The 26,782-nt window shown below is 55.2% G+C and overlaps 2 protein-coding genes across 3 annotated transcripts; both read right to left on the reverse strand.

Moving 5' to 3' along the window:
* Positions 1-38: 38 nt before the first annotated feature.
* On the reverse strand, positions 39-15,189 carry DHX16 (DEAH-box helicase 16). The gene is made up of 20 exons (XM_060110010.1): positions 14,762-15,189; positions 12,980-13,230; positions 12,721-12,883; positions 12,349-12,405; positions 9,061-9,315; positions 8,668-8,871; positions 8,398-8,589; positions 7,648-7,758; positions 7,360-7,475; positions 5,435-5,645; positions 5,153-5,251; positions 4,888-5,040; positions 3,121-3,261; positions 2,768-2,930; positions 2,553-2,671; positions 2,373-2,440; positions 1,487-1,649; positions 1,215-1,376; positions 787-960; positions 39-267 (listed from the first exon to the last, which is right to left on the reverse strand). Exons 1-20 carry the CDS (start codon positions 14,966-14,968, stop codon positions 139-141), a joined length of 3,138 nt encoding a protein of 1,045 aa, XP_059965993.1. The 5' UTR covers positions 14,969-15,189; the 3' UTR covers positions 39-138.
* A 2,245-nt stretch (positions 15,190-17,434) lies between these two features.
* PPP1R18 (protein phosphatase 1 regulatory subunit 18) lies at positions 17,435-26,373 on the reverse strand. Of its 2 annotated transcripts, XM_060109904.1 has the most exons (4): positions 26,006-26,373; positions 23,312-24,951; positions 19,000-19,210; positions 17,435-18,331 (listed from the first exon to the last, which is right to left on the reverse strand). In XM_060109904.1, the coding sequence occupies exons 2-4, from the start codon at positions 24,923-24,925 to the stop codon at positions 18,312-18,314; spliced, it is 1,845 nt and encodes a 614-aa protein (XP_059965887.1). In that variant the 5' UTR covers positions 24,926-24,951; positions 26,006-26,373; the 3' UTR covers positions 17,435-18,311. The 2 variants fall into 2 exon arrangements, with proteins under 2 accessions (XP_059965887.1, XP_059965888.1); XM_060109905.1 differs by lacking the exon at positions 26,006-26,373 and having other exon boundaries at positions 23,312-25,610.
* Positions 26,374-26,782: the final 409 nt, after the last annotated feature.

A 26,782-nucleotide genomic window follows, 5' to 3' on the forward strand; every position in this document is an offset into this window, starting at 1 on the left:
CATGTCACTTTCTCTGAATCTCTAAGGTTCCCCATAGCTTTACTCTAAAAATATTTTTATTAATAGATATTAAATAATGTACAGAAGGAAAAGGAGCTGGTGTTAACGTTCTGTTAGTTCTGTTATGTTCTCTGCTCTTTACCCTAGCTCTTCTCGTGTCTTGCCTACTTTTCTGGGCATTTTCTTAGCATGGGGATCTTCTAGCTCCTTGGCCTTGTAATAGTGGGGCGCCACCTCCAGAAGCCAGCTGCTCTCAATCTCCAATACCTGGAAGGGAAGAGAAAAAAATAAGCAGGGTTCCCTTCTGTCCAACCTAGTTTCTGATGTGTGTGTGTGATTTAAAAGAAGGTTCTCTTCTTTCCCCTTTGACTGCAGGGCTAGGGGAAAGGGTACCTGGCTCTAATGCTCTGGATCCCAGGGGCAGACGTACATCTCTACATGCTATTCAAGAGCACAAGTAAGCTAACCCTAAACAAAAGCCTGAACGTAAAGACTGAAATACACTCAGGATGGAGCTCATATCTGCTTTGTTCATTATCACCCCGGCACCTGAAACACTGAGACAATGGGCATTCAAATACTTAATGAGTGAATAAAGAGTTCTCAGATCTTAGTAGATGCTGAGACAGCTGTTAGAAAGGATGCATTTCTACCTTATCCTACCTTAAACCAAGGTGCTTTCCTGTTTCTCTGCCAGTCCCAGCAACTTGAACCTGGGTTTTTACCTTGCCAGGATACCATCTCCCACACAATCCACCTGCCTGGGCAGCAGGCACCTCCCCTCACCTGTCTCATGAACTCTTTGGTGGTCAAGACAAGTTCGTGGTAGAGCAACCAGCGTGGCTGTTCCTCAAAGAGGGAAGAGTTGGGATGAATGAACACTGTCTGCTGCTGTTTCACTGTGCGGTAGCCGCTGCGAGTCAACCGTGCTGTGTGGTAAAAGTAACCAGCAGTGATGGCCTATGGAGCAGGCGGGAAAGGAAGTCAGTGGGAAAGGCAGGCATCCAGGGACCCTCAGCACTCACTGCCTTTTTAGTTCAGGCTTTGGGAGAACTAGAAAGGTAAGGGCCTTTCAGTGTGGTCCGGGAAGAAAGCCCAGGGAGAGCACACCTTGCACAGGGGAAGGGGCACGTTCTCAGGCCACTGGCCCCAGAGGAGAAGCTTGCTCCTCAGGAGATATTGGGTGGACAGCAGAAGACTAAAGAAACATTGACCTTTCGGACACGGATATAGTCCCCCTGGCAGGAACTGAGACCGACTTCCACGCGTTCCAGGAGCCCCTCCAGCTGTTCCCGCACATCCCGGGCTCGGCGCATCGATCTGAACTGTACAAAGTTCTCGTAGCACCACTGGGAAGAGTAACCACTCTCAGCCCACTGTGAAAAGGGTTGAAAAAGGGTGGCGGGGGGAAGAGGGGGTGTTAAGTATACAGCAGGACCAGAGTCCCCCACGTCCCCCTCACTCCCACTCACCCAAGCCCAGTGACCTGTGTATAAACGTTCAGCAGAACCAGGTGGTCCCCACCAGGGAGGAAGAAGTTGACACGAGCATTGTCGGCATGGACGACCTTGTCCTTGGGTCGGTAGAAGATGGAGTTGTTGACAGAGAGCATGGCAGCCACTGTCAGGATCTCCTCCGAACAGCTGTACCTGGGGCAGGAAGGGAAAGGCACGGGAGTTCAAAGCGAGACACAGCAACAGGAACAGGCGCAGTGAGGAGGAAAGTGACCGCTGTGTGGTGGATGTCCTCACGTGGGGACAGCAAGTTGGGCTAACGGCTACAAATCAGAGAGTAGATTGATTCTGGTGGCAGGGGCAGCGGTATGGGGGTCAAGGAGGTGAGGGTCAGGTTATAGATAAAACGGTAACAGGAGAGAGATCCAGGGAGGCAGGGGCAGGAAGGCACCGAGCCCCTCTGAGGGTTCTGCAGTAAGAAGGTGCACATTATACCAATCCCTTTAAGTCCATGTAATGACCTTTAACCTCAACCATAGCAGAGGAATGGCATTTGAAGGTGGTCCCTCCACAGCTGTTTCTAAATGCTCTAGTCTGAAACCTTGGGAATGAGTAAGTCCCCAAACCAGCCCTCACTCAGCACTCCTCACGACGGAAAATCTTCCACTTTCATTCATGCCCCCAAATTTTCTACACGCTTGTTAATCTCACCCATCCGATAATCATAACCAAAGACAGGACAGCGTCTTACTGATCCCTGTGGGCCTCAAAAGGGGCAATAAAAGTTATCTAATAACTTGTTATTTGTTAAAGAATAATGTGGTGGAGAGAACAAGCAAGGTCACGAAGATGGCCCCAGAGACGGAAAGAGCCAGGGCCAGTGTGTGTGCTGGGGGCCCGGCCGAGTCGGGGGCTTACTTCTCAGAGGCCAGGATCATCTTCGACAGCATGGGGTCCACCGGCAGCTCTGCCATCTTTCGACCAGACTAAGGAGAGGAAAGAGAGAGTTGAGGCCACTCCTCCCTCAGGTGTCCCTCCAACTCTCGAGGGGTCACCCCAGCCTTCCTCCTGCCCCAGCCTGCCGCCCTCCCACCTCACCGTGGTGAGCTCCCCAAGGTGGTTGAGGGCCCCCAGCGCGTACAGCTGCTCCAAAGCCAGCAGCAGGGTCTCATATGGCGGAGGGTCCAGGAAATCAAAGTGCATTAGGTCGTGGATCCCTGGAGAAAGATGTGAGGGGGTAGAACAGAGTCCCTTCACAAGGACCAGCTAGCCCCACCCCTTCTGTCTCAGGAGGACTGGGGGACCCCAGGCACCTAAACTCTTGAGCAGCAACACGACATTGCCCAGGCTGGTCCTCTGAATCTCGGGCACTGTGGTTTCTTCCAGCTCGTGCTGATAGGCCCAGGCGGTATACAGGCGGAAGCACTTCCCTGCAGCCACCCGACCCGCCCGACCAGCTCGCTGACTGGCTGAGGCCTGGAAAGAAAGACAATTTGTCAGGCCCACGGACAATCTGGTGATGGAAAAGAGAAAGGGCAGTATTTCTGCAAGAAATCTGGGAGGGTGTGGACCGCTAATGCCCCTTGCTCTAAGCAGCCTGCACCGCTTCTGAGCTGGCCTGTTCTCCCCTTCGCCCCGTGGAAACCCTGCTCAAGCCCAGGCCAACCTTGCTGCAGGGTGTGACGGTGAGCGATTCCATGCCCGTGCGCGGGTTGTAGCTCTTCTGCTTACAGAACCCCGGGTCCAGCACGTAAATGATGCCCTCGATGGTGAGCGAGGTCTCGGCGATGTTCGTTGCCACAACTACCTGAATGAGAGGATGTGGGATCGCCGGTAAATCCCACCCACCTAGTTACCCAGAGGAAGTAATTCTGGAAGACGTGGAGTAGACAAACAGGTGCAAAGGAGCAGGAGCTGAGGGGATTTGCGGCCAAGGCCGGGAGAGGGGGACAGGCCAGTAGAAGCGGGGAGAGATGTGGGGATTAGCAGGGCATAAGGCGGAAAGGACAGGAAAGGATATGAAGGGGGTTCAGGGGTTTTTTCAGAGGCGGGAGCTGGGGGTGTCAGGTTCCGGCCCCATCTTCCCCACTGTCACTTTTTTTTTTTTTTTTTAATTTGTTTTTTAGTTTTTGGCCGCGCCGCACAGCATGTGGGATCTTAGTTCCCCCAACCAGGGATCAAACCCGCGCCCCCTGCAGTGGAAGCGTGGAGTCCTAACCACTGGACCTCGAGGGAAGCCCCACCGTCACTTTCATGTTCACCTGTACACGTTACTCCCTAAAGTAGCCCCCGGTGAGTCTCCCTGCTCTACCCCTAGCCCTGGTTACATGGCATCCAGAATGGTCCTTTTAGAGTGTAAGCCCGTCACCTCACCCCCCGCCATCCATCAGCGGCCTCCCACCCTACCTGAGAATCACATCCAAGCCCCTTCAGGCCCCGAGTCCTCCAGGCCCGGGCTACTTTCCTGATCTCATCTCCTAGCGCCAGCGCTCCTCGCTCCACCGCTGCCCACTGCTGGGCACGCCTCACGCCCATCCTCACGCCCGCCCTCCGTGTGCGCTATTCCCTCGACTTGGCGCGCTCTTCTCCCAAACGTCAGCCTGGCTCCTTCCCTCACCTGACTGAGGCCCCAGCTTCACTCTCACCTTATCAGAGAGGGAGAGGCCTTCCCTACACCGTAAGGAAAATCCCTTCCTGACAGTCCTCTCCTGACACCCCCGGAGTCAGCCTCCGTCTTCGCATGCCACGCTGTACCTCTTCAGAGCATTTGCCACAAATTGATATTAGGTATTTATGTGTTCATTGTCTCCTAACTTACATTAGACTAAACTCCATGAGGCTAGGGACTTGTTTGTTTTGTTCATTGCTGTATCCTCATCCCCTAGAACAGTACCTGGAACGTGGGAGGAACTCTTTAAATATTTGCTGAATGAAAAGTTACATCTTTGCTCAAAATCCTTTGATGGCCACTCACTGGTCTAAAGTCCACACTCTTCCACCTGCCATCAAAGGCCCTCTCTAATCTCCATTCAAAGTTGTTTTTAGCCTGTCTCCCACTACTTCACCATGTGAGCCTTCCCCTAAGCCTGCTGGAGTACTCTGACCTCAGACACCCCTTAAGCCTTCCTCTGATATTCCCCCATCATCCTCCCTAAAGGTCCTCCAGACCAAATCCCACCTCCTGGCACACCAAGGGCCTCCCTTCTCCTCTGCACCTCTACCATGCTCACTTTCTGGATCACGCATTTGGCTATCTCGCCATTCCCGCTGTCATCACCCTCTCTCTCCAGCTCCAGAGGTGAGGGATTGCCACCCAGCCTCGCAGCTGCAGCAGTGCCAAGGACACACCTTGCACAGGGCAGGCACACACTTTCCTTTTCACTACTAGTTGCGTGAACCACAGGGGTGAAGAATGTGGGTTTCTCCAACTGACCTTCCGTGCCCCAGGGGGCGTGGGCTGGAAGATCCGCGCCTGCATATCGGAAGGCAGGTTGGCATAAATGGGCAGCACCAGGAGCTCCCGGATTTTGGAGCCCAGGCGGCGGCAGCGATCCTGGAGCATCTCACAGGCAGCCTCAATCTCCTCCTGGATTTGGGTGGGGAGAGCTGCGTGGGACCCAGAGTCACGAGAGGCTGACCTGCCAGCCCTGTCTTCCCCTGGGATACACACATCACACCCCCTCCCCCACGCCACACACCTGTCCTGTCAGGAACACCAGGATATCCCCAGGGGGCTGGGTCACATGAATCTGCAGCACAGACACCACACAGGCCTCCAGGTAGTCCGCCTCTGGAGCCTGCGGGGGGAGGAGGCAGGGTCACAGGAAGGTCACCTGCTCAGGCAAATCTCTTCCTCTCCTCCCAGCTCGACATACACTTTATCCCTTTGGACTCTCCATCCCGTCCTCCCCTCCTTGGGACAATCTCCTTCAAAGGCTCCACTGCCTTTACACTTAAGCCCATCCTCCCTGAGGGGGCACCTTGGTATAGAAGATGTCAACTGGAAACCTGCGTCCAGGGATCCGGAAGACGGGGGCGTCATCAAAGAAGGTGGAAAACCGGGCAGTGTCCAGTGTGGCTGAAGCCACCAGGACCTTGAGCTCAGGTCGGAATCGAGCAACATCCTTGATCAACCCAAAGAGAATGTCTGTGTGCAGGGTCCGTTCGTGGGCCTCATCCACCATCACCACGCTGAGGAAGGAACGGGGGCACCAGTGAGCGAGGGGAGGTGGGTAATGCAGGAGGGGACACTGGGGTTGCCGGATGAGAGGACAGGCCCCCAGCCTGGCTAGGAAGGAACAGACAGACCTGAAGCACCATGACGTGAACAGCCCCGAAGCTCCCGGGGTCCTCTGGGGCAGCTGCCGTGCATCCCTGATTGACCCTGATGCCTCTTTCTGGAGAGAGGGGCCGGGTGAGCCCTCCCACCCCAACCTGAGAGGACTCTGCAGGCTTCCTGGTTTCCTTGTAACTTAGCTATATGTGTGTCACCTTCTTTCTCCTTGCTCTAGTCTTTGGATTTCCTGCCAAGCCCGCAGGAGCTCATCGCCCACTTCAACCCTTTGTAGCTAACTGTGACCATGATGGTGAAGTCCTCAGCCATTTCACAAAGCAGGCTGGCGTGATGGGAAAACCCCACACCCTGAGCACTCTCGCATTAGCTGGCCTTCCATGGGTTCTCAGAGGTTTTTCCAAGGGATGTGAAGGACCAAATCATATCTGTCCCATTGCTCCACTGTAACCTTCTAGGACCGGAAATCCAGTCTCCTAAGAGCTGAAAAGGCAAGTACTGCTCAGCTGGCCTGGCTCCACCCTCATCCCATCCATGAATCACTTCTCCCCCACAAGACATGCTCATCCAACCCCTGCTTGGCCAATGCCGGCACTGAGAACTCATTATTCACAGATCAAGCCACTCCAAGACGTGGGCCAGAGGCTTAAGAGTCAGGGCACAAGCACTCTGACAGCCCCTGCAATCTCTGCCACTCTATGGCTTGTCGGTATTGATCTGAAATCCGCCTCCCTGTAACCTCCCCCATGGCTCCTAGCTGTGTTCTCTGGGGTCACATAAAACAAGCCTGGTCCCTTTCTCATGTAATAATAGCCCTTCACATATTTAGAGGGAACCAGGATGTCTGAGTTTTCCCCTCTAAGCTGAACATTCTAAGTTTTTGCATTCTAAGTTTTGGTCTTCAAGTGTCTTCTCAAGTCCCCACAGCACCATTCTACCATCCTGGTTGTTTTCTGAACTCTGGGAACAACTGGGGAGACACAGAAAGGTTTTCTCTGTAGCCTCTTCTACCCTCCGGGCCCATCTCATTTCTAAGACTGTTCGAACCATAAAGATTCAAAAACTGGTGGACAGGACTTCCCTGGTAGCGCAGTGGTTAAGAATCCGCCTGCCAAGGCAGGCAGGGGACACAGGTTCAGGCCCTGGTCCAGGGAGATCTCACATGCCGCGGAGCAACTAAGCCCATGCGCCACAACTACTGAGCCTGCGCTCTATAGAGTGCAGGAGCCACAACTACTGAGCCCACGTGCTACAACTACTGAAGCCCGTGCACCTAGAGCCCGTGCTCCACAACTAGAGAAGCCACCGCAATGAGAAGCCCGCGCACCGCAACCAAGAGTAGCCCCCACTCGCCACAGCTAGAGAAAGCCTGCGCGCAGCAACGAAGACCCAACGCAGCCAAAAATAGATAAATAAATAATTTAAGAAAAAAGAACTGGTGGATAAATCAGAAGAGAAGACAATGGCCAAACTGGCCAGGTGGGAAGATAGGAGGGAAAAGCCAGAGATTAAAGGAGATGAAGGAAGGTACTGAAGAACAGGAGGGCAGCAGACCGGAGGGAGGCGAAGGTGGGCAGCGCCCCCTCTCGTGGGAGCTGGGGGGCCTGTGCATACCTGTAACTCGCAAGGTCAGGCTCAGAGAGGAACTCTCGGAGAAGCATCCCGTCCGTCATGTAGCGCAGGACAGTTCGCTCTGATGTGCAGTCCTCAAAGCGGATGCTGTAGCCGACCTGTCATGTGGGCCATTAGTGATCGACAGTTGGGCTGGTGCCCCCAGAAGGGAGGGCAAAGGGACAAGGGTGAGCACCTGGACCGGTGGGGGTTGAGGGGACCTGCAGGCAGCGGAGGCTGAGTCCCAGACCCTAGGGGCTCCCCTCGTCCCTCAGTCCTCACAGATCTCACCTCATTCCCAAGCTTCACACCCATCTCCCGGGCCACTCGGGCAGCCACACTCATGGCTGCCACTCTCCGGGGCTGGGTGCAGGCAATCTTCACACCTTTCTTTGTGTAACCCTGAATGACAAGAAGAAAGAGGAGGTTTCCCCTTTGATAAATTTGCAGCTGGGGCCCAGCAATTCAGAGAAGTTGGAAATGCAGGGAAGGGGGGACAGAGAAACAGACAAAGCAGAAAACCAGACAAGAAGGGCAAACGGATAGGACGGCAGACCCAGGGCCCACAAAGGGTCCTCACCCAGCCCTAGGCAGTCCCAGCCCTCTGGGTCATCAAGTTCGGGGCTCTGCGAGATTCAAGCTGGAAAAGGACTGACCAGCTGGGCAGACCCAAAAGCAAGGGGGACAAGGGAAGGTATAAAAGCAGGAAAAGTCTTTTCACTCCTCATTCCTTGGCCCTGCAGAGGAGCAGAGGCCAGGCTGGTGGACTGCGGTCCATGTTCACACCCACACGCCACCACCTAACCGTCTATACCTCCTTCCAACGCTAGCCTACGGAACACCTATCAGGCATGGACACCGTGGCAGGAAGTGAGAACAGAAGCATGAAAAGGGCGTGGTCCTTATTCTCGAGAACCTCACCACTTAACAGAAAAGACTAAAGGACTGAAATGGAGAAGGAAAGTGACTACTCAAAATCCCACGTAAAGGAGCCGACAGGACTGTGCTGGTCAGTGCCAGCTGAGGCTGAGGCTGCCATACCTCCTCAAAGAGGTACTGTGGGATTTGGGTGGTCTTGCCCGAGCCTGTCTCGCCTTCGATAATGAGGACCTGATGACTAGCAATGGCGGCCAGGAGCTCCTCGCGGAACGGGAACACCGGGAGGCTGCGGCGGACGACCTGGATGGACTCCTTCTGCTGGGCCTGGGTTGGAGCGGGTGGGGCTGACGGCTCCTGAGAGGGAGGAGAAGGGCAGTGAGCTTCAGGGCCGGCTCCCACGCTCCTCGGGACATCCCAGCGCCCCCCCCTCACCTCGTCACCCTGGAGCTGAGTGGCCCGGACGAACTCGATGGTCTCCTCTTCCTCCAGCACCAGCTGATACTTGGGCTCCTGGGAGGCAGCATCTCGGGCCCCAAACTTCAGGGATGCCGCCCCGAGCCGGGCCTCCTCCCAGCGCCGCTGCTCCGCCCCAGGGGCACCGGACTCCTCCTCCACTAGATCCACCGCTCGTGCCGGCTAAAGAGAGAGGGGCACGTGGAGACAGAGCTGCCCTCTCTGCCCAGCACCCCCTCCCCAGCCGCTACCCCCACCCCCGGAGAAAGGCAAGACAAGGACGGGGCCAGCCAAGCCACCGCCCAAGCCCCGGAAGCCTTCCCTCCCCTCTGCTTGGGGACCGGGGCTGAAGCGGTGACCCCCTCGCCTCACCTGTCCTCGCGTCTCCTCGGGCATGTGGTAGCGATTGGTGGCCTCCAGCTTCTCCTGCTCCCCAGCCGCCCGGTACTCCCGGGCCAGATCCCGCACTCGCCGCTTGTACCTGAGCTCACGCCGCTCGTGTTGGCTCAGCTCCACATCCCCAAAGAGGAACTCCTCGTCCACCAGCTCGGCCTCCAGGTCCTCAAGCTTCTCGCGCTCCCGCTTGGCCAGGTATTCTCGGCGGGATTTCTTCCGCAGCTCAGGGACCTGGGTCAGCCCAGGGCAGTCAGAACCTCTTCTCGCTGGAAGAGTGACCCTTTTCCTCACCTACCCCTGAGGGTGACAACCTCCGACAGGCCGGCAAGAGAACCTAAAGATGTGTCCTCTACCTTCCTTCCCTCTGCGATGGACAACGCGACTGACGACATGCCCAACGCTGGGCCCACACGCTGCCTTCCAGCAGGAGGACCCAGCTGGATGTCCTTCCAGGCAGCCTGACCATCTTCGCCAATATAAATTCACTAGGGCGAAGGTGATTATGTGCATATTTTATATTGTACTCTTGCTATTTTATTCGACTTAGTGGAAAGGGGAAAAACATAACAGCTTATACCAGCATTTGGAAGCACAGGTCTCACACTGAAAACAACTGAGACAGTTGGAAACCACTGGGTGAGCCAAAAATAGGTATTCTTCCTCCCCAGTGATATGCTCCCCGGTCTTGAACCAAATGACTGCAGTTTGAGGAAAAGGGAAAAATAAATTACACGCAAAAAGGTTGGAAGCATCAGAGAGTGGTTCTGTGAGGCAAAATGTAATGAGGGATGTTTAGCTCGGGGACTAACTTCTCCCCCTCACACAATGGGTCATTTGGCTTCTACGTGTTTCCTTTCAATACAGGCTTTTCAGGACACATTGTGGATGACAGAAGACTGGCCACATGCTGAAGGCCTTTCTGGACCCTAACCCTAAGCCCTCCCACTGTGGCAACACAATCTTCCCTGTGTTCACAACAAGCTCCTCTAGTGCAGTGACAAAACCCCACTGCTGCCCTCCCCTTGGGGGCCCTGATTTGATTTAATTGCTTGGTTTTTCTTGTTTGTCCTGTCACGTCTTAAAATGGAGTTTATGCTCATGACCTGATCTGAGTACCACAATCAAATACTCCTTCGGCCTGATGGGTGAGGCAGATGGATGTCTTTTTAAAATATGGGCAAGAAATCAGGGCAATTTGAGCATCGAAAAGAATAATGATATGCAATTATAAAACACTGAGAAATAAAAATTCACGAGTCCAACATGACACACGTACAAACAACGGGAAAAAAACTTCTGTCACCGGTGAGGTGACTATTACAGCAGACTCTTTACTCGGAAACTTAGTAATTAAAAGGAAACAATTAAGCATTTGCCCTCACTTTGAGGAAGGCACTGTAGCCCATTCCTTGTTGTTGAGGAAAAGTTCTTCTTTATATAAAAAGGCTAGCCGATAAATGTAGAAGGAATGTCAGAATCCAAAAATCACCACTTTGCAATCCCCCATGACATAAGTGATTCAGAAAAGGATTAGCAGTGGTTGCTAAACCACTGGCTGAGAGGCTGTTGGTAGGAAGGATACCAGCACTAACATGCACACAGCTGTACAGTGTGTCCCCCTGATATGACGTGCACATGACCACCCAAGAGGTGTTGCTGCCACAGCTGTTTAATCTGAGTCTAAGCAAGCTGTGGACCCAATTTCCACTTTAAAGAAAGCACTGGGACAGAACTTAATACCACAAGATAAGGATCAGATAAATCCAGAATGTAGGACATGGTACAAGATGAGACAGAAAGAAAGAGAGAGAAGGGGGAAATGAAACAAACTGAAGAAACATAACAACCAAATGCAATGCGTGAACCCTGACTGGATTCCAGTTTGCAAAAAGCAGTTATTAAAGACATTTTGGGGTAACTGGGGAAATCTTACTGTAGGCAGGTTCTTAGTTGATATATGAGAAACATCAGCCTGGGTGTGACGATGGCACTGTGGTTTTACAGAAATATCTTACCCGGTACATGCTGATGGGACAAAATGCCATGATGTCTAAAACTTTTAAATGGTTCAAAAAGAGAGGAAAAGAAAAAAGCCGCCATTTACATAGGCATTGCAGGGACTTCCCTGGTGGTGCAAGGGTAAGAATCCGCCTGCCAATGCAGGGAACACAGGTTCGAGCCCTGGTCTGGGAAGATCCCACATACCACGGAGCAACTAAGCCCGTGCGCCACAACTACTGAGCCTGCGCTCTAGAGCCCACGAGCCACAACTACTGAAGCCCGTGTGCCTACAGCCCATGATCCGCAACAAGAGAAGCCATCGCAATGAGAAGGCCGCGCACCACAACGAAGAATAGCCCCCCCATTGCTGCAACTAGAGAAAGCCCACGCGTAGCAACAAAGACCCAACTCAGCCAAAACATAAATAAATAAATAAATAAATAAATTTTTAAAAAATTGCCTTATACTATTCTTTCAATTTTCCTATTTGTTTGAAAATTTTCATAATTGAAAAAGAAAAGAAAAATTCAGGAAAGTAAAAACACTACACCAGCATCGAGAGATGTCTCAGAAGTCTGGCCACAGTCACTTTGTGGGGTGTGAGCTGAGATGGATATGTCAGGAGAGACCTGTTGGCCACTAGGCCGTTTTCAGGACACCAAGAGTCTCAAAATTCTTTGGGGAAATCTAAGTGTGACTTAATGGGAAGACCAGGCCTTTGGAAAACTGCAACCCTACCTAGGCTAACCCCGTAACAAGTCCAGTTCATGAATTACAAGGGCTCTGTCCCTGTGCAGTGAGAAGACCAAATCAGGAAACCAGTGGGAGATCACAAGGCCCCGTGGGGCACGGAGGGATCAGGTGGTAAGAAGGTATGTGGAGATGCTGTACCCAAGCTCAGGGGTCAGCACGTCCGTGGGCAGCAGGACTCTGCTCTGCCCCTGTCCTCCAGCCGCCCCTTGACCACCCAGCTGCCTTTGGAATACATCTCTTTAAGTCTCAGGAACAGGGAAAGCTCACACTCCCCTCACTAACACACAGTGTGATCTGATCCTAGGATTCAAAGAGGGTTTCTGGGCCGTTTTCTTCCCTCTACAACTTAAGTCCACCCTCAGCAGGCTCCTGTCAACCAAGCCCCCTCCTCCAGAGACCCAACACCCCACCAGCAGCCCCACTGCGCTTCCTGTGCATCCTTTCTCCCTATCGTTAACCACACTCCTTCAGTAAGTCTTTCCTTTTGTCTTCCTGGGCACTGGGACTCACCATGGCTTTCCGGTCTTCCTCAGCCATCTTGAGGCGCTTCTGAGCCTCTTCATAAGCCTAGGAGAAGAAGGCAAGAGTGGCCCAAAGTCCCCACACCCACAGCCATTGTCCTTCTAGAATCACAGGTATCATTCTGATGTTCCCTAGCAAAAAAATGTTCCCCAGCACAAAGAAGTGTTCCCCCTTCACTGAGGAATCTCTGGGGCTGCAGGTTCAGCAAAGAGCCACCTCAGCCCGAAGACCCAAAGACATTACCAGATCACTGGAGGCAGCCCCCTGTCTTCCCAGAGATCACTATCTGCAATCACACCCCACCTCACACTGGACCCAGGGATCTTCTGGGCACTGACGGAACGTGCTGCCCCTACGCACCTTCTTATCTGACCGCTCCAGGACGTTGCGAGTCCGGTCCTTGTCCCGCTGCCGAACCCGCTCGGCGAACGCATCGCGCTCCTCCAGGTCCTGAAGGCGCTCTCGCTCTGTCCGCTCCCACTCATCCTCTGACTCTGACTTCTCCGTCTGCTGTTTACTGCCCCTGCAGCCCAGCCCGGAGCATTAACTAAGGGCATCCAGAGGCTGACTGTCCCATCATCCACCTGCCCCATCCTCTCTCACCCTACTTCTGACTTACTGTGTCTTCCTCTTTCCTGTCTCCGAAAACTCTTCCTCCTCTTCTTCTTCCTCTTCCTCCTGACGTTTCTTCCTGAGGTGTTTCCGTTTTTTCCGCTTCTTCCGGAGACTGCTCCCGGCCCTGCCTACAGTCTCCTCGCTGCTCTCCTCACTGTCCTCCAGCAACCTGTAGGATCGGTTCTTTTCCAGCAGGGCTCTGGCCTCTCGCTCAGCTGCCCGAGCTGGCTTTTCCTCCACAGCCTTCCGTGGGACCTGTCAGAAGAGGAGAGGATAAGGGGGTGTGAGCAACTCCTGATCCCTGCCCACCTACTCTGCCCTGCTCCTAATTTAAGAAGTAACTTGACCTTAAACCGGCCTTCATTCTCTCTCTTCCCCAAGGCTTCACACCACGTCCATCAGCCTGAATGGGGCCTCTCAGCTTCCAAACTTCTTTTCAGTCGTTCATTTAACAAACATTTATCGAAGCCTGTCCCATGCTCCCACTGCTAGGTACCAGGGATACAGGGATAAATAAAGAGACAAAAACTCCTGCCCTCACGGAGTTTACATTCTCATATCCAATTCTCAACTGCTCAGCCTCTGTTCTTCCCAATGACTAAGTCATTCCTACCCAAGGACTGGCCAGGATTGTTGTGCAGAGGCCAGACTCCAGGGGTACACTGGTGAACAGATTAACATAAAGTTCCTACCCTCCCATCCCTTACGTTCTAACCTCATTTCTCACCAAGCACCTTATGGGATATCCACACCAGGTTATCCACCATTCTCTGAACAAGCTCAACACTTTTAGTATTACTGGATACTTTCTAAGCTCTAATTCTGCAAGGTGCAGTTAGGTGGTAGGAATACAAAGACAAGAAATACAGTCTTGTCGGGCTTCCCTGGTGGTGCAGTGGTTAAGAATCCGCCTGCCAACGTAGGGGACATGGGTTTGAGCCCTGGTCTGGGAAGACCCCACATGCCGCGGAGCAACTAAGCCCCTGCACCACAACTACTGAGCCGGCACTCCAGAGCCCACAAGCCACAACTACTGAAGCCTGCGCACCTAGAGCCCATGCTCTGTAACGAGAAGCCACTGCAATGAGAATCTCGCACACCACAACGCAGAGTAGCCCCTGCTTTCCGCAACTAGAGAAAGCCCACGTGCAGCAACGAAGACCCAACGCAGCCAAAAATAAAATAAATAAATTTATTTTAAAAATTTTTGTTTAAAAAAAGAAATACAGTCTTGTCTTCCAGGAGCGAACCTTTACACCTTTACTCTTCTCCCTTCTCTACCTGACAAATTCCAGGGAATCTTTGGGTCTGCTTTTCCCGATCCCAACTCCCACCCCTTCTGCCCTCCCACAGCAAGGGCCTACACATCCATTCTATAGCCTCGCTATTCAAAGGGTGGTCTGTGGACCACCAGCCATCACCTGTAAACTTGTTAGATTTGTTAGAAATGAAGAAACGAAGAATCCATCCCAGACCTACCGAATCGGAACCCGCATTTTAACAAAAGCCCTGGATGAATCCTGTACCTGTTAAAGTTTGAGAAACACTGCTCTACAGCGCTTAATCCAACACACTTAAACCATCCTCAATCTTCTCCACGGAAGTAGACGTCCAACCCGTAGGCGATAACGGACAAAGAATAAATGCTGGTGAACTGAGCTTACTTAATTCTCGGTTGGACAGTTAGCCCGACCTCACCAGGACAAATAACCTGGGGGCGCCGCCCCCGCTCCACCCCCTCTCCTGCCGCTCCCATGCCCGCCCCCCCCCCCCACCAACCCCGCACCTTGTTCCAGAGTCTCAAGGCGAAGTCCCGGGCCGGCCCACTGAGGTCCAGGGTATCGGTGTCTCGCAAGCGCTGCACGAACTCCTCTGCCGAGGCGCAGCGCTGCGCGGTACCGATGAGGAACTGGGCCACATGCCGCTCGCTCAGTCCCAGCACCGAGTGCAGCTCGTCTTGCACCCAGCGCTCCAGCCCCGCCGTCGTCGCCATGGCGACTCACGCTCCCTATTCCCGGCCCTGAAAGTGTCTCGAGCAGCCCCGCTGGCGGCCGGGAGGGTCACCCGGAGGCCTGAAGCCCCGGGCCGGAACCTCTGTTCCACAAAAAAGCTGCCTTAGAACCTGGGGGTTCGGTTTCCGACAGCCCAAAGCAATCTTCCCGGACCTCAGAGGCCGGAAGTCGCTGCACTTTTCCGGCCTAAGCACTACGGTGGCCGAGAGAAGTCAAATCTTGCGGAATTGTACTCGAAGCTTGGGATAAAACATTTTCATTTCCTCCCCCACCGAATCTCTCTTTCGCCCTCTGTTGGTCATTCCTGGGTGTTACACTCACTCATTTCATTCCACAAATGCTGAGCCTAATGTGTGCTAGGCAGTTTTAGTTCCCGGGGGTACACCAAAGAACAAATCAGAAACAAATCCCTCACAGAATTTACAGTGGCTTGAGGGGGGCGGAGACAAGATACATAAAAAATAAAACATGTGGGCTTCCCTGGTGGCGCAGTGGTTGAGAGTCCGCCTGCCGATGCAGGGGACACGGGTTCGTGCCCGGTCCGGGAGGATCCCACATGCCGCGGAGCGGCTGGGCCCGTGGGCCATGGCGGCTGAGCCTGCGCGTCCGGAGCCTGTGCTCCGCAACGGGAGAAGCCACAACAGTGAGAGGCCCGCGTACCGCAAAAATAAATAAACAAACGAATGAATGAATGAATGAATGAATAAATAAATAAATAATAAATAAAACATGTAAGTTCTATGGAGCCAAAAATAATGCAAGGTGTATGTGTGTGTGCGCGCGCGCGGCTGGTGGGGCAGTCTTTCAAATTAGAGGATCAGGTCCATGCTTATTACAGATTAGGCCGTGCTGATTAGAAGTGATCTTTGCTAGGACTGGTACTTTATGTTTATTTTTGGCTGCGTTGGGTCTTCGTTGCTGCGCGCGGGCTTACTGTGGTTGCGGCGAGCGGCGGCGCGGGCTTGTCATTGCAGTGGCTTCTCTTATTGCGGAGCACCGGCTCTAGGCACGTGGGCTCTAGACCGCAGGCTCAGTAGTGTGGTTCATGCCCTTAGTTGCTCGACAGCATGTGGGATCTTCCTGGGCCAGGCCTCGAACCCGTGTCCCGTGCATTGGCAGGCGAATTCTTAACCACTGCACCACCAGGGAAGCCTTCACTGACTTCTTGAATGCACTGTTTTCTATTTCTGAAATGGACTGTGGACACCCCTGGCACCTCAGAGCCTCTTGCTTCTGCTTTCCTGGGTCACAGCTGATCAGCATCTTTACCTAATTAGCTACTAATGTAAGTATCCTGCTTCCCTCCTACCCACATCCTCTCTGAAGTGGCTCATTCTTTTGACACCTTGCTTGTTCCCTTGCTGGTAAATTAAAGACCTTCGGCGTATGTTTAAGATCAATTTGTCTAATACACTTTGTTTTTAATAAAGGAGGAATCTCCTCTGACTAGTCTGAGAGGAGCATCCTCTAGTGATAGAAGGACTACAACTACTTAACCATGTCTTTATTAGCCTGGAGAACTTAAAAAAAAAAAAAAAAAAGACTGATAAGTAAAATGCAGATATTCTACATTTGTAGAAAATAAAAATTCATTGAAATGGGGAAACCTCCCAATACCAACTACACTTGGGCCACAAAGCCATGAACTATCCCATTGTCTGTAAGAGGAAACCCTTTTGAGGAATCTGCACTTCTGTACATACACTATACTTGCAGCAATTTCAGGAGACATTATTTATGGTCCTGAGTCTTGGAGGAAAATCCCCTGGATTAGCCACTACTAATCACGTACTATCTGGCTGCTTGCATTTCACTAGGCTTCTGAATACCAGAATCCTTCAATTCAGAGTGTCCTTTGCTTCCAAGTTTTTAGCTCTTTTCATCTTTTCATTCATTTGTTCAGTCATTCATTTTAAAAATAAATTTTTGTGTCTACGAGGTGCCAGGCGTGGGGATGCTGCAGTAAACCCAACCAACACAGTTTGTCCTCATGGTACTTCCAGTCTAGTGGAAGCTTCAACTGCCTTTTCTCAAACCAGCCTTAGACTAACAAAAAAAGAGAATTAAAAAAAACCAGGGAGTTCCCTGGTGGTCTAGTGGTTTGGATTTGGCGATTTCACCGTGGAGGCCCAGGTTCAATCCCTGGTTGAGGAACTGAGATGCTGCAAACGGTGAGGCGCAGCCAAAAACAAACAAACAAACAACAACAAAAATCCAGTCCTTCACCTGCTAGTCCTTTGAAAAACCAGTGCCAGGCTCTCCCAGAGCCCTTTCTACAAGTCATTGCTGAGTTCCTGGTTCACCTTCGTCATTTTCCCCTCCCAGAGCCGTGGCTGCTTCCTCTTCACGGCTAAGAAGAAGATGGGAGGGAGAGGCCTGGAATGAGGAGCCCAGAGCCCAACCCACCCCCAACGTGCACTTTTTCTAAAGAAGCAGCAGCAGGAGAGTCGGAGAGAGCTCCACTTTATTATGGAAAGTTAAAAAAAGACAAACAAAACCAAAAAACCAGGCAATTGAGAAGGAAGGAGAATTGGGGGAAGAAAGTTGAGGTGCCTCATTACTCACCCCACACCCTCGCAATTCAGTTCAATTGTGAACCACTAGGAGGAACAGAATTAAATAACTAGAGGGGGATACAGAGTTAAGGTTCCCAGCCTTCCCTCTTGGGGAAAACTGAGACAGTAATACTGAGCAAAGGTGGAGGAAGCCATACCCCCAGGTCACCCCAATGAGGTGACTTCAGGGGACAGGGGAGAGGATTCTATGTGGACACACAAGTAAACGTGGCTTGTCAACCCGGGACTTTGGCAGGTGGGGCTGGGAACTGGGGGGTTTTGTAAACCAGGCTGTGGTCAAGAGAGGAGGCAGGCGCTGTAAACAAAGGGGCAGTGACCTAAGGAACAGGAGGGAGAGGTGCCTGTAAATGCAGTGGGGGCCAGGTCTCCCAGGGACATGGGTACTTAAATCCCGAGAGCCCCAGGGGGTGGTGGGGAGTCAAGGAAGGCTGTGGGGAGAGTTACCCTGCCCATGGAGATGGAGAGGGTGCTCCATCCGTACCCCCCACCGCACCCCGCGAGCTCTGTGCTCCTCCCCAGGACTTGATGGGGATCTTGGGTCACCTAGGATGCACCTGCATGTCTGCTGAGGGTGGAAACTGCGCAGTTGCCTCCGCCCCCAGAAACAGGACGAGGAAAGCAAGTTGGAAGGTATTGGTTGCCCTTCCCTGCCAGGCTCATGTTCAGGGTCTGTCTGCTCTGAACCTTCTGGGCTCCAGGATCTTCAGTTCTGGGAAGGAGGGAGGTATATCCCAGTGTTGGAAGAGGGTCACCTCCGGCAAGACTCATCTGTGGGAGAGGAGGCATTAAGGATAGAGAATGAGTGAGGGTCTCTGCTTCCCGCCTTCCCTACCCACTGCCCACACTGAAGGCCAGTTGGCATGTAGGAAATCTTATAATATCTTCCACATCCTGAGTGCCTGGTACTACTAGTAACAGCAGCCGTCACTCATTTAGCCTGGATTCTGTGCCAGCCATTCTCATAACTCGTTTAATCTCACAATAACCCCAGGAGAGGTTAAGTAATTTGATGTCCAGCCATAGTTCCTAGGTGTTCTACAAAAATTACTTAACCCTCCCAACAATTCCAAGAGGTAGTTATTATTAACCCCATGTCACAATAATAAACTGAGGCCAGAGGTCAGGTGATTTCCCTGAGGTCACACCACAATTAAGAGACAAGATGGAATTCAAACTCAGGCCTGTCTGATCCAAACGCTGTGTTTTTAACCACACTAGAGCGCTCAGAAAGAGGCCTGGTTTTGAAATATGGAGACCTCACGTGCACTTCGCTTCCCAGGACCTCCGTTTTCCCATCTGTTAAAGGAGCAGTTGGGCTAGAGGCCCTGCCAAGACCCCTGCAAGCGCCAACATTAAATCCTCCCCCTCCCTCCTGGACCGCAGTGCCCACTCCGAACACCAGGGGGCGCCGTCGGGCCGGCGGAGCCCGCGCTCACCCACTATCAGGGCTTTGGTGCGCAGCCCGCCCTGGAGCTCCGGCTGCAGCAGTAGCAGTTCCTCCTCATCCTCTTCGTCGTCGGGTTGGGCCACTGGGGGACTGGAGGCACTGGGGGCCTCAGGCTCCGGGCCCAGCTCCTCCAGCACCGAACTCTCGGAGGGGTATTGGTACGTGGTCTCCAGGGCTGTCTCGCTGAAGGAGATCTTGAGCTGAGGGTGGGAGAGAAAGGGGGAGGAGGCGAGGTCAGCAGGGGGAAGACCACAGGGTAACAGGTGCAGGATGGAGAGTGGGGACTGGATTTGGGCACTCGCTGACTTTGTCCTCCCCAGCCACTCTGGAAGCCAGTTTTCCTTTCAGTACTCTCTCTCCAGTCCCAGATTTTCCCTCTTCAATCATATCATTCCAAAAACATTGACTTTGACCTGAGCTTTGGCGGGGGCCCAGGTGGCAGAAGTGAGTAACACAGAACCAAGGTTCTGCTTTTAGAGTGTGGGAGGCAGAAGGGTAAAAACAAATTAAAAACATGGAGATAAGTCCTGTGATCAGAACTGAGTCTTTGGGCACCCTGGGAGCAATCAGGACGGCTACCCAGAGGAGGTGAGATTTGAAAAGAGCTGGAAAGAGCTGGCTGGGAGGGATCCCCGCCAAAAGCAAAGACAGGCACAATGGTTTCCATAGCCTCGGCCCCTTGCTGTTCAGGGGAAACCCAGGACCCTGGTCACCAGCCCCTCTCACCCCCCTCACTCCCCTCCTCCAGCTGGAGTGGACCCACAGGAAAGGGTCTTGGGTCTGAGAGGGTAGCGGAGACCAACAGAAAAGTCCAGAGGAAATGAGACTCTCCCCAAAACACAGGGAGAAGATGAGCCTGAGTGCCTGAAAGGTGCAGCTGGGGGAGGTGACAGGGGCAGAGAGGAAAGTCCGGGCAAACATGGGATGGGGGTGGCGAGTGCACCGGAAGGGACGTGCAGAGACAGAGGCAAATGACCAGAAGGGATCTGGACGGGGCAGAAAATCCTTCCTAAACATACTGTCTCAAGAGCAGGCGAGCCCCAGCTGCTCTCACTACCTTTTTACCCTTCCCCTTTGCCCTCCTAAGAAGCTCAGGGGGAAGGGGCAGGGTGGGATTAACTCGGGGAGCCAAAGCGATTAAGGAGACAAACAGGAGGATTCCATGTGAACTGCTCAGAAAGGTCCAGATGAGCTCCCCAGGCCTCCTCTGGCATCTGTTTGGGAAACTCGGGGCTGGAGCCCTGCACCCCTGAGTCTCTGCAGGGACTGGGGTATGAGGAGAGAAACCAGGACAGTGTCTGGACAGGTGGTTGCTAACACCTGGGTCCCTGGGGGAAGCTAGAACTCAGAGACTGTGTGTGTCACTCCCTGGGTCCAAACCTGGCATTGGCCCCCACCTCACTGGGAGCAAAAGCCAGAGACTGGCCAAGGCCTACAGGGGGCTCCCAGTGTGCCTCTCCCCACTCCTCTCCAGCATCCTCCTCCACTCCAGCCACATTGGCTGTGATTTCCTCCAGCCCCACCGGGGGCACTCTTACCTCAGGGCCTTTGCACTGGCTGTTCCCGCCGCCTGGAACACTCTTCCCCCAAATATCGCCATGGCGCCCTCTCTCTGCATCATGCTCTTATAAAGTTGTCATATTTGCTCCTCCTACCTCCTGGCCCTCTAGGTTCCACTTGTCCCTGTTCTAATGTTTTCCCATAAGCACTTACCACCTTCTAACCTAACCTACCAGAGAAGTTACTTATTTGTTTACTTATTTGTGTCTGCTGTCAATAGAAACGTGGAAGTTGCCACAATGGGTAAGGAAGGCTTCATCCAGACCTCAGATGTGGTCCCAACAGAGGACCAACACTGGGGGAATACTGGGGGCGGGGGCAGTCCAGTCTGTACACAGTCAACCCCCAGTCTGTGTCTGTTGAACAGCTGGCTGGTAGAATCAAGTGACAGGAACCAGACCCCTTATATCCCAGTTTCTCAAAAGGAACTACTTCTATTGCTGACAGATTTACCCAAACTTCTGGGAACCCATTTCAGTTTTCTTTTCATATCACCTTTTGAGATAACAAGCTGCGTAGTTTATTATCTGCTCTGGAAAAGGATCCATTTTATTTGCTCTCCCTCCACGTTTGTCTCTCTCCCCCCACCCTGCTTCCCTCCTCACCACCCGCCCCAGCTTCTGACTGGGCTTCTCAGGAATGCACAGCCTGCATGGGGTGTGTGGGGTGGGGGGTACGGAGGGGGTGACTCACTTCTCTCATCAGCTATATAAGGTCACAAGGGGGCTGGAGAGGGGAGGGGCTGGTCTCCCTGCCAGAGGGGCCTCTGGGGAAGGGCACCAGCCACAGCCCAACCCCTGGGCTCCAGTGGCAGGGCTGGGATTTCTCTCCCAGTGGCAGGGATACATTTGATGGAATTAGCCTGCAAAACAGGAGTTATTTAGGGAAGGGGCGGGGGAGTGTTGGGTGGCAGGGTCCTCATATTCCTGATCTGGCAGCTGGGGACAGGACATGCCTGTCCCTGATGAGCAGGGTGCTGGGCGAGTGGAGAAGTCCTGAGGGAGGGCCGAGGGGAAGGTGTCTGGGCCTAGAGAACTCTGTGCTGCTTCTTCCCCACCCCCACCCGGAGCGGCTGCTTCCTTATTCTCTCACCACATCCTGAGCACAGTTCTGGCAGGCCCATGGCCCTGCATTTGCCACTCAGCCCCACCAGCCTTCCGCCCCCCCACCCCCCCAGGCTTCCTGTTTGGGCGATCTGCTTCCGGCTCCCCTGTTCCCTGACCTAGGAGGTATGGTCACCCTCACAGGTCCTGCCCCGCGCTCAGACAGTCCCTGGGCTTTGGGCCCCCAAATTCATGCCTTCTCCTCTTTGTTCCTCCCCAGAGGCACAAGCCACCCTCTACAGTAGGAAGTGACTTCTCTGAACACCTCGCCCTGGTCGTTCCTCACCGACTTCCTTGCATCTGCCCAGCCTGAAGGGGAAGGGGCTGGTAGCAGTCAGAGACCATGGCTCAGGGATGGGAGCTTAAGGTTCATGTGAAGATGAACTGGGGTCTCAAGTGACCCTAAGCTTTGGTCCCTGTGCTTTCCCACCGATCCTGAGGACACAAAAAACAAGTCTGAGGATGTCACATATGAGATGAGGACTGGAGACTAGGAAGGTCTTCCCAGTCTCTGGAGAGATGTGTTAGATGCAGAGACCTCTCTTTCCTAGAGTTTTTCAAGCTGGAAACTGGTGTATGGGGAAGGACTTGGGCCAGGGCCAGGGCCAGGGGAAGAAGTCAGCTTGGCTGTTCCCAACTTCCCTGCGCTGCCGCCTTCTGCTGGCCTCGGCCCCCACCCTGCCCCCACCCCACCCCGTCCTTAACTCCCATTGTACTCCCTGCTCTCAGCACAGTGCCTCCAAATTCACTTCTCTTTCTTTCTACCCCAAGAGGAGGGAGAGGCCGGGATGGCAGGAAGAGAGGGGAAAACCAACTGCTGAGCCAGTTCTGGGGAGGGAGGGGAAGCCCAGGGAGGAAGGACAGGGAGGGAGTGGTGAAGGGGTATTTTGGAAGAGGAGAAGGCTTTTCTTGTCCCAAGAGAGAAGGGAGTACTGTCTGAAGCAGCGGCCCAGCTGGGGGTGTGCAACCTCGAGGTCACCCACTTCAAATGGCCTCTGTGTGCGTCTCTGCCATGGGGCAGACTCGGGGTTCGAAAGCCTTCTCTGCTCCTCGGCCAGCCCTGTTCCACTCCCCTCCCCCTGCTGTCCTGCGGTGTCCCTCCTCCGCACCCCTCGTCCTCGTCCTCGGGTCTGTGAGACCCTCCTCCGCTCACTTCTCCCTACAAGCCCAAAGCCACCCCTCCACCTCCCCAGGCTTCCCGCCCCGACATCCTCCCCCCCTGGAAGGCTGTAAGTGCTTTTGCCCTGCGGACCCTGCCCTCACAGGCTCCAGGCTGTGGCCTCAGCTCAGGTCTCCCACCAGACGGCCTGGGTTGGGTCACAGACTCAGCAGTGGAAAGAACTGGGGGGCTGGGGGCTCAGAGCCTGAGGGAAAGGAGGGTGAGCAGCCTGGGCACACCCTGAGAGCGACACACCCAGGACAGCGCTTGCTTGCGGGGCAGCCTCCTTGGGCTGGGAAGTGAATGGAAAAGAAGGCCTACGAGAAGGAAGGGTGTGTGAGCAGGGGAGGACGAGCGGCGGCAGGAATCAACAGGAACGCATAGACCAAGACAAGAATACAGGCGTATGAGACAGAGACAGGAGCCCACAGAGAGCTGACAAGTGGGCTTCTAAGGAGTCTGACTTGGCTGCTCCCTACCTGTTTGTGGTGCCTTTCAGGGGACCCCTTGACAAGGCAGCTGCGGCCGAGGCGGAGGTAGCCCCCCAGAACCAAGATCTCCTCGGCAGTTGGGTACCGCTTCTTCCCAGCCCCAGCGACTGCAGCGTCAGCTGTGGCTGGGCTGGCCGGAGTGGCAGGGGCTGCAGGGGGCACGGACCGCCGGGGGTTGACTGTGAAGGTGTGTCCGCTGCGGCGGGGGGCCCCCACCCCTGGCCCTGCCTTCACCCCATAGAACAGCCGGCTCATGAGGGGATCCCCAGGGGACTGGGGGGCAGGTGGGGCTGGGGGTGGGGGAGACAGAGGGGCTGCTGGTGGGGGCCGGAGTTCCCCTGCTTCCTCTTCCTGCTGTCTAGAGCCTCCAGTCCCAGCGTCCTCTGGTGGGAGGGGGGAGGGCACAGAGCAGCGGTTCTGCAGGGCGCTCAGAGGCCTGCCCTGAGCCCCTGCCTCCTCCTTCTCAGCTTCCCCTCCTCCAGCCTCTGCAGCGAGAGGACTCAGGTGCTTCTCGGCCGACTCTGGAGGGTCTGGTTTCTGAGTTTGAGTCTCTGTGTCCCTGGGTGTCCAGTCTCGAACCTTCCCAGAGTTCAGCGTCCATTTCCACCCTTCTGTCAGCCTCAAGCCCCTCTCGCCATCCTCCGCAGGGGTGGGCCTCTGTTCTGCTGCCCCCACTCCTCCAGAACCGCTCTCTGGAGCCTCCCTTGTCAGGGTCTCTGAGGACGCTGTAATCTCTTTTGGGACCATCCTTGGACTTGGCCTGTCTTCTTGTCTCCCACATTCCTCTGAGCAGTCTTTTCTTTCTTCTCCTGAGCTCAGCCTCCACTCTGATGCCTCCGGTTGTACCCAACTCTGCTCCTGAGACTCTCTGGAGTCAGGCCTCCATTTATGGGCCTCTGTCAGGCCCAACTTCTGGTTGTCTGACTCCACTGGGCTCAGTCTATCTTCCACCACCTCTTTTCTCCTGGGGCTTTGTTCTTGAGGCTCTGCCAGTCTCAGACTCCGCTCTGGAGTTTCTCCAGGGCTCAGCCTCCATTTCCTCACCTCTGACAGTCTGGAGCTCCTGTCTCCAGCCTCTCCTGGGCTCTGCCTCCAGTCTCGAGCCTCCAAAGGCCTGGGGCTCGACTCTCGAGCTCCCCCTATCCCCAGCCTCCTCTCTCGGGCTTCCCTGGGACTGAGCCGCTCTTCTCTTGACTCTCTTCCCTTGGGGCTCTGATCCCGCATCTCCCCAGGGCTGGGTCTCCGCTCCCAGGCCTCTAAAGACCCAGGCCGTCTCTCGGCAAGTAGCTCTTCACTCCGCTGCTGTTGCTGCTGCTGGCGCTCTTGCCGAATAAATCGGTTCTGGTGCACTGGCCCAATGGCCTCCAGGAGGACAGCAGACTCGTCTGGGTCTGGAGGTCCAGCCTCCGTAGTCCCAGGCGCAGAGCTAGGCTCCCCGGGAGACAGACCAAGCCTGGCCCGGCGGCGCTCCAGAAGCCCCCGCTTCCAGGCTGGCATCTGGGACAGCCGCTCCTGCTCTGCCTTCTCCCGGCCACGAACGGCTGCCTCCTCCTGCCGGCGCCGGGCTAGCAGCTGTAGCTTCCAGTCCGGGATGGTGGCCATGGTCCCCTTGGGGAGGGTGGGGAACGCTGGGGGCAGAGAACAGGAAGGAGAGGCTCCAGAGAGGCCCAGGGGGTGAGAATGGGGGTGGGAGGGGAGGAAGTGGAGCGGAGAGGTGGGACACAGAGGAGGGCAGAGGAGCTGCGGGTGAGGACAGAGGGAAAGAGGGGGGAGCAGAGAAAGGGGAAAAACTGAGAAAGTGAAGGGGAAACTAAGAGTCAAGTTGATGGCGGTCGGGGGATGGGTTGAGAGGAAGAGTGGAGATTCAGGGCAAAGAGGCAGGAGTCAGATTTGTCAGTACAGGTTATTGGGTATCAGAGACAGTCCCCAGGATGTGAGAAGAGAGAAAAACGAGGGAAGTTGGCGCGAGGGCGAAGAGAGAAAGGAGAGGCTGGGCGAGAGGGGGACAGGGTCCAGGCGAGGTTGCCTCACCGCTACCCCAGGAGCGGTGAGAGTGGGAAGAGAGGTCAGGGAATCCCGCCGGAGAGGGGGCAGTGGGACCTGAGGGGGTGTCGGGGAGGTGGGAGGGCGGAGAGTGGAGAGGTCTAAGGGAGAAGGGGAAGTCAGGGGGCAGAGGGGCGACGGGGTTCCGCGGCTGCAGCCCGGCGCGTCTCAGCGTGGGCCCAGGAGGTCCGGGCTCCCCTTCCAGCTCTGTTCGGGCCACGCCTCTCCGGCCCCCCAGCCCCCACCCCTCCGCCCCGCACTCCGCCCCGAGGCGTGTCAGGGGAAATACCCTCCCCCGGGGACCTTCGGAACCCGGGTGTCGGACCTGCCAGCACGTTCCCAGAACCCTGGCGTCCACCCCCACCCTAACGCGGTCCCGGCACCACCGCCTGTCTCCCCCACCGTCGGTGCCCCGGGACCCAGGCGTGCGGAGCACCGGCACCTCTTTTTTCCGGAGCCTGCCAGTCCCGTGCCCGGGTCTGGGCTCTCACGGAACCCCGACATAGCCGGCCATCCCCACCCGGCTCTGACCGCACAGACAGGCAATCTCGGCACAAAGAACAGACAGCCCAAGGTCCGGGCCGGGGCCGGGAGAGGAGACACCCCCTCCCCAAGGCTGAAGCCCCTCAGTCAACTCACACGCCGCGGGGCTCCCAGGGGAGGGGGAGCGAAGGAGCCTGACGTCCGGAGAGCGGAGGAGAGAGGAAGAGGAGGAGAGAGGGATCGAGGGAGATCCGGAGACAGGAGGGAGGGGAGGAGGGAGGGAGAGGAGGACGCAAAGAGGGAGCCAAGGAGGAGGGACGGAGACAGAGACCAGGGGGCCGGGCGGGGGGAGACGGCCGCTTTGTCTGAGGACAATGGGGAGAGGGAAGGGGGCGAGGGGCGGAGCCGGGCGAGGGGGCGGAGCCTCGCTCCCTCCGACCCCGCGTGGGACTCGGCTCCGGGTCTCCTCTCTTCCCGCCGCCAGCCCTGGCCCTCTGCCGTCTGTCCCCAGGGCCTCTCACCCGGCTCCCGGATAACCCAGGTGTCCAGACCTCCGCCCCCAGCTCGCCAACCCAGGGCGGCGGCCCGTGACTCAGGTCCCTCGAGGGACTTGGGGAGGAAGCAGCAGCTGCTCCGAGCCGGGCCCGCCCTTCCCATCTCCTGCCGCTCCTCCCCACGCGTTTGCCTTCCCGGGCCAGCCTTTGTTACCGTGGGGGCCGGGGCGGCCGCCGGGCTGCGGGGACCCGTAGGGAGGGGGCGGCAGCAGGAGCGGCGCTCGGAAGCCAACGGATTTGGAAGCTAGCTCCCTTACCCGAGCCGCTGCCCCACTCTTCCGCTTCAATCTGTCTGCCGAGGGTCCCCAGGTCTGCAGCGAGGAAATTGGGGGATTTTGAGGAAGGGAGACCGGGTGCTCCGGGAAGGTGCGGGGCGGGG

Source organism: Mesoplodon densirostris, chromosome 10 (assembly GCF_025265405.1).
Source record: "Mesoplodon densirostris isolate mMesDen1 chromosome 10, mMesDen1 primary haplotype, whole genome shotgun sequence".
NCBI classification, from domain to species: domain Eukaryota; kingdom Metazoa; phylum Chordata; class Mammalia; order Artiodactyla; family Ziphiidae; genus Mesoplodon; species Mesoplodon densirostris.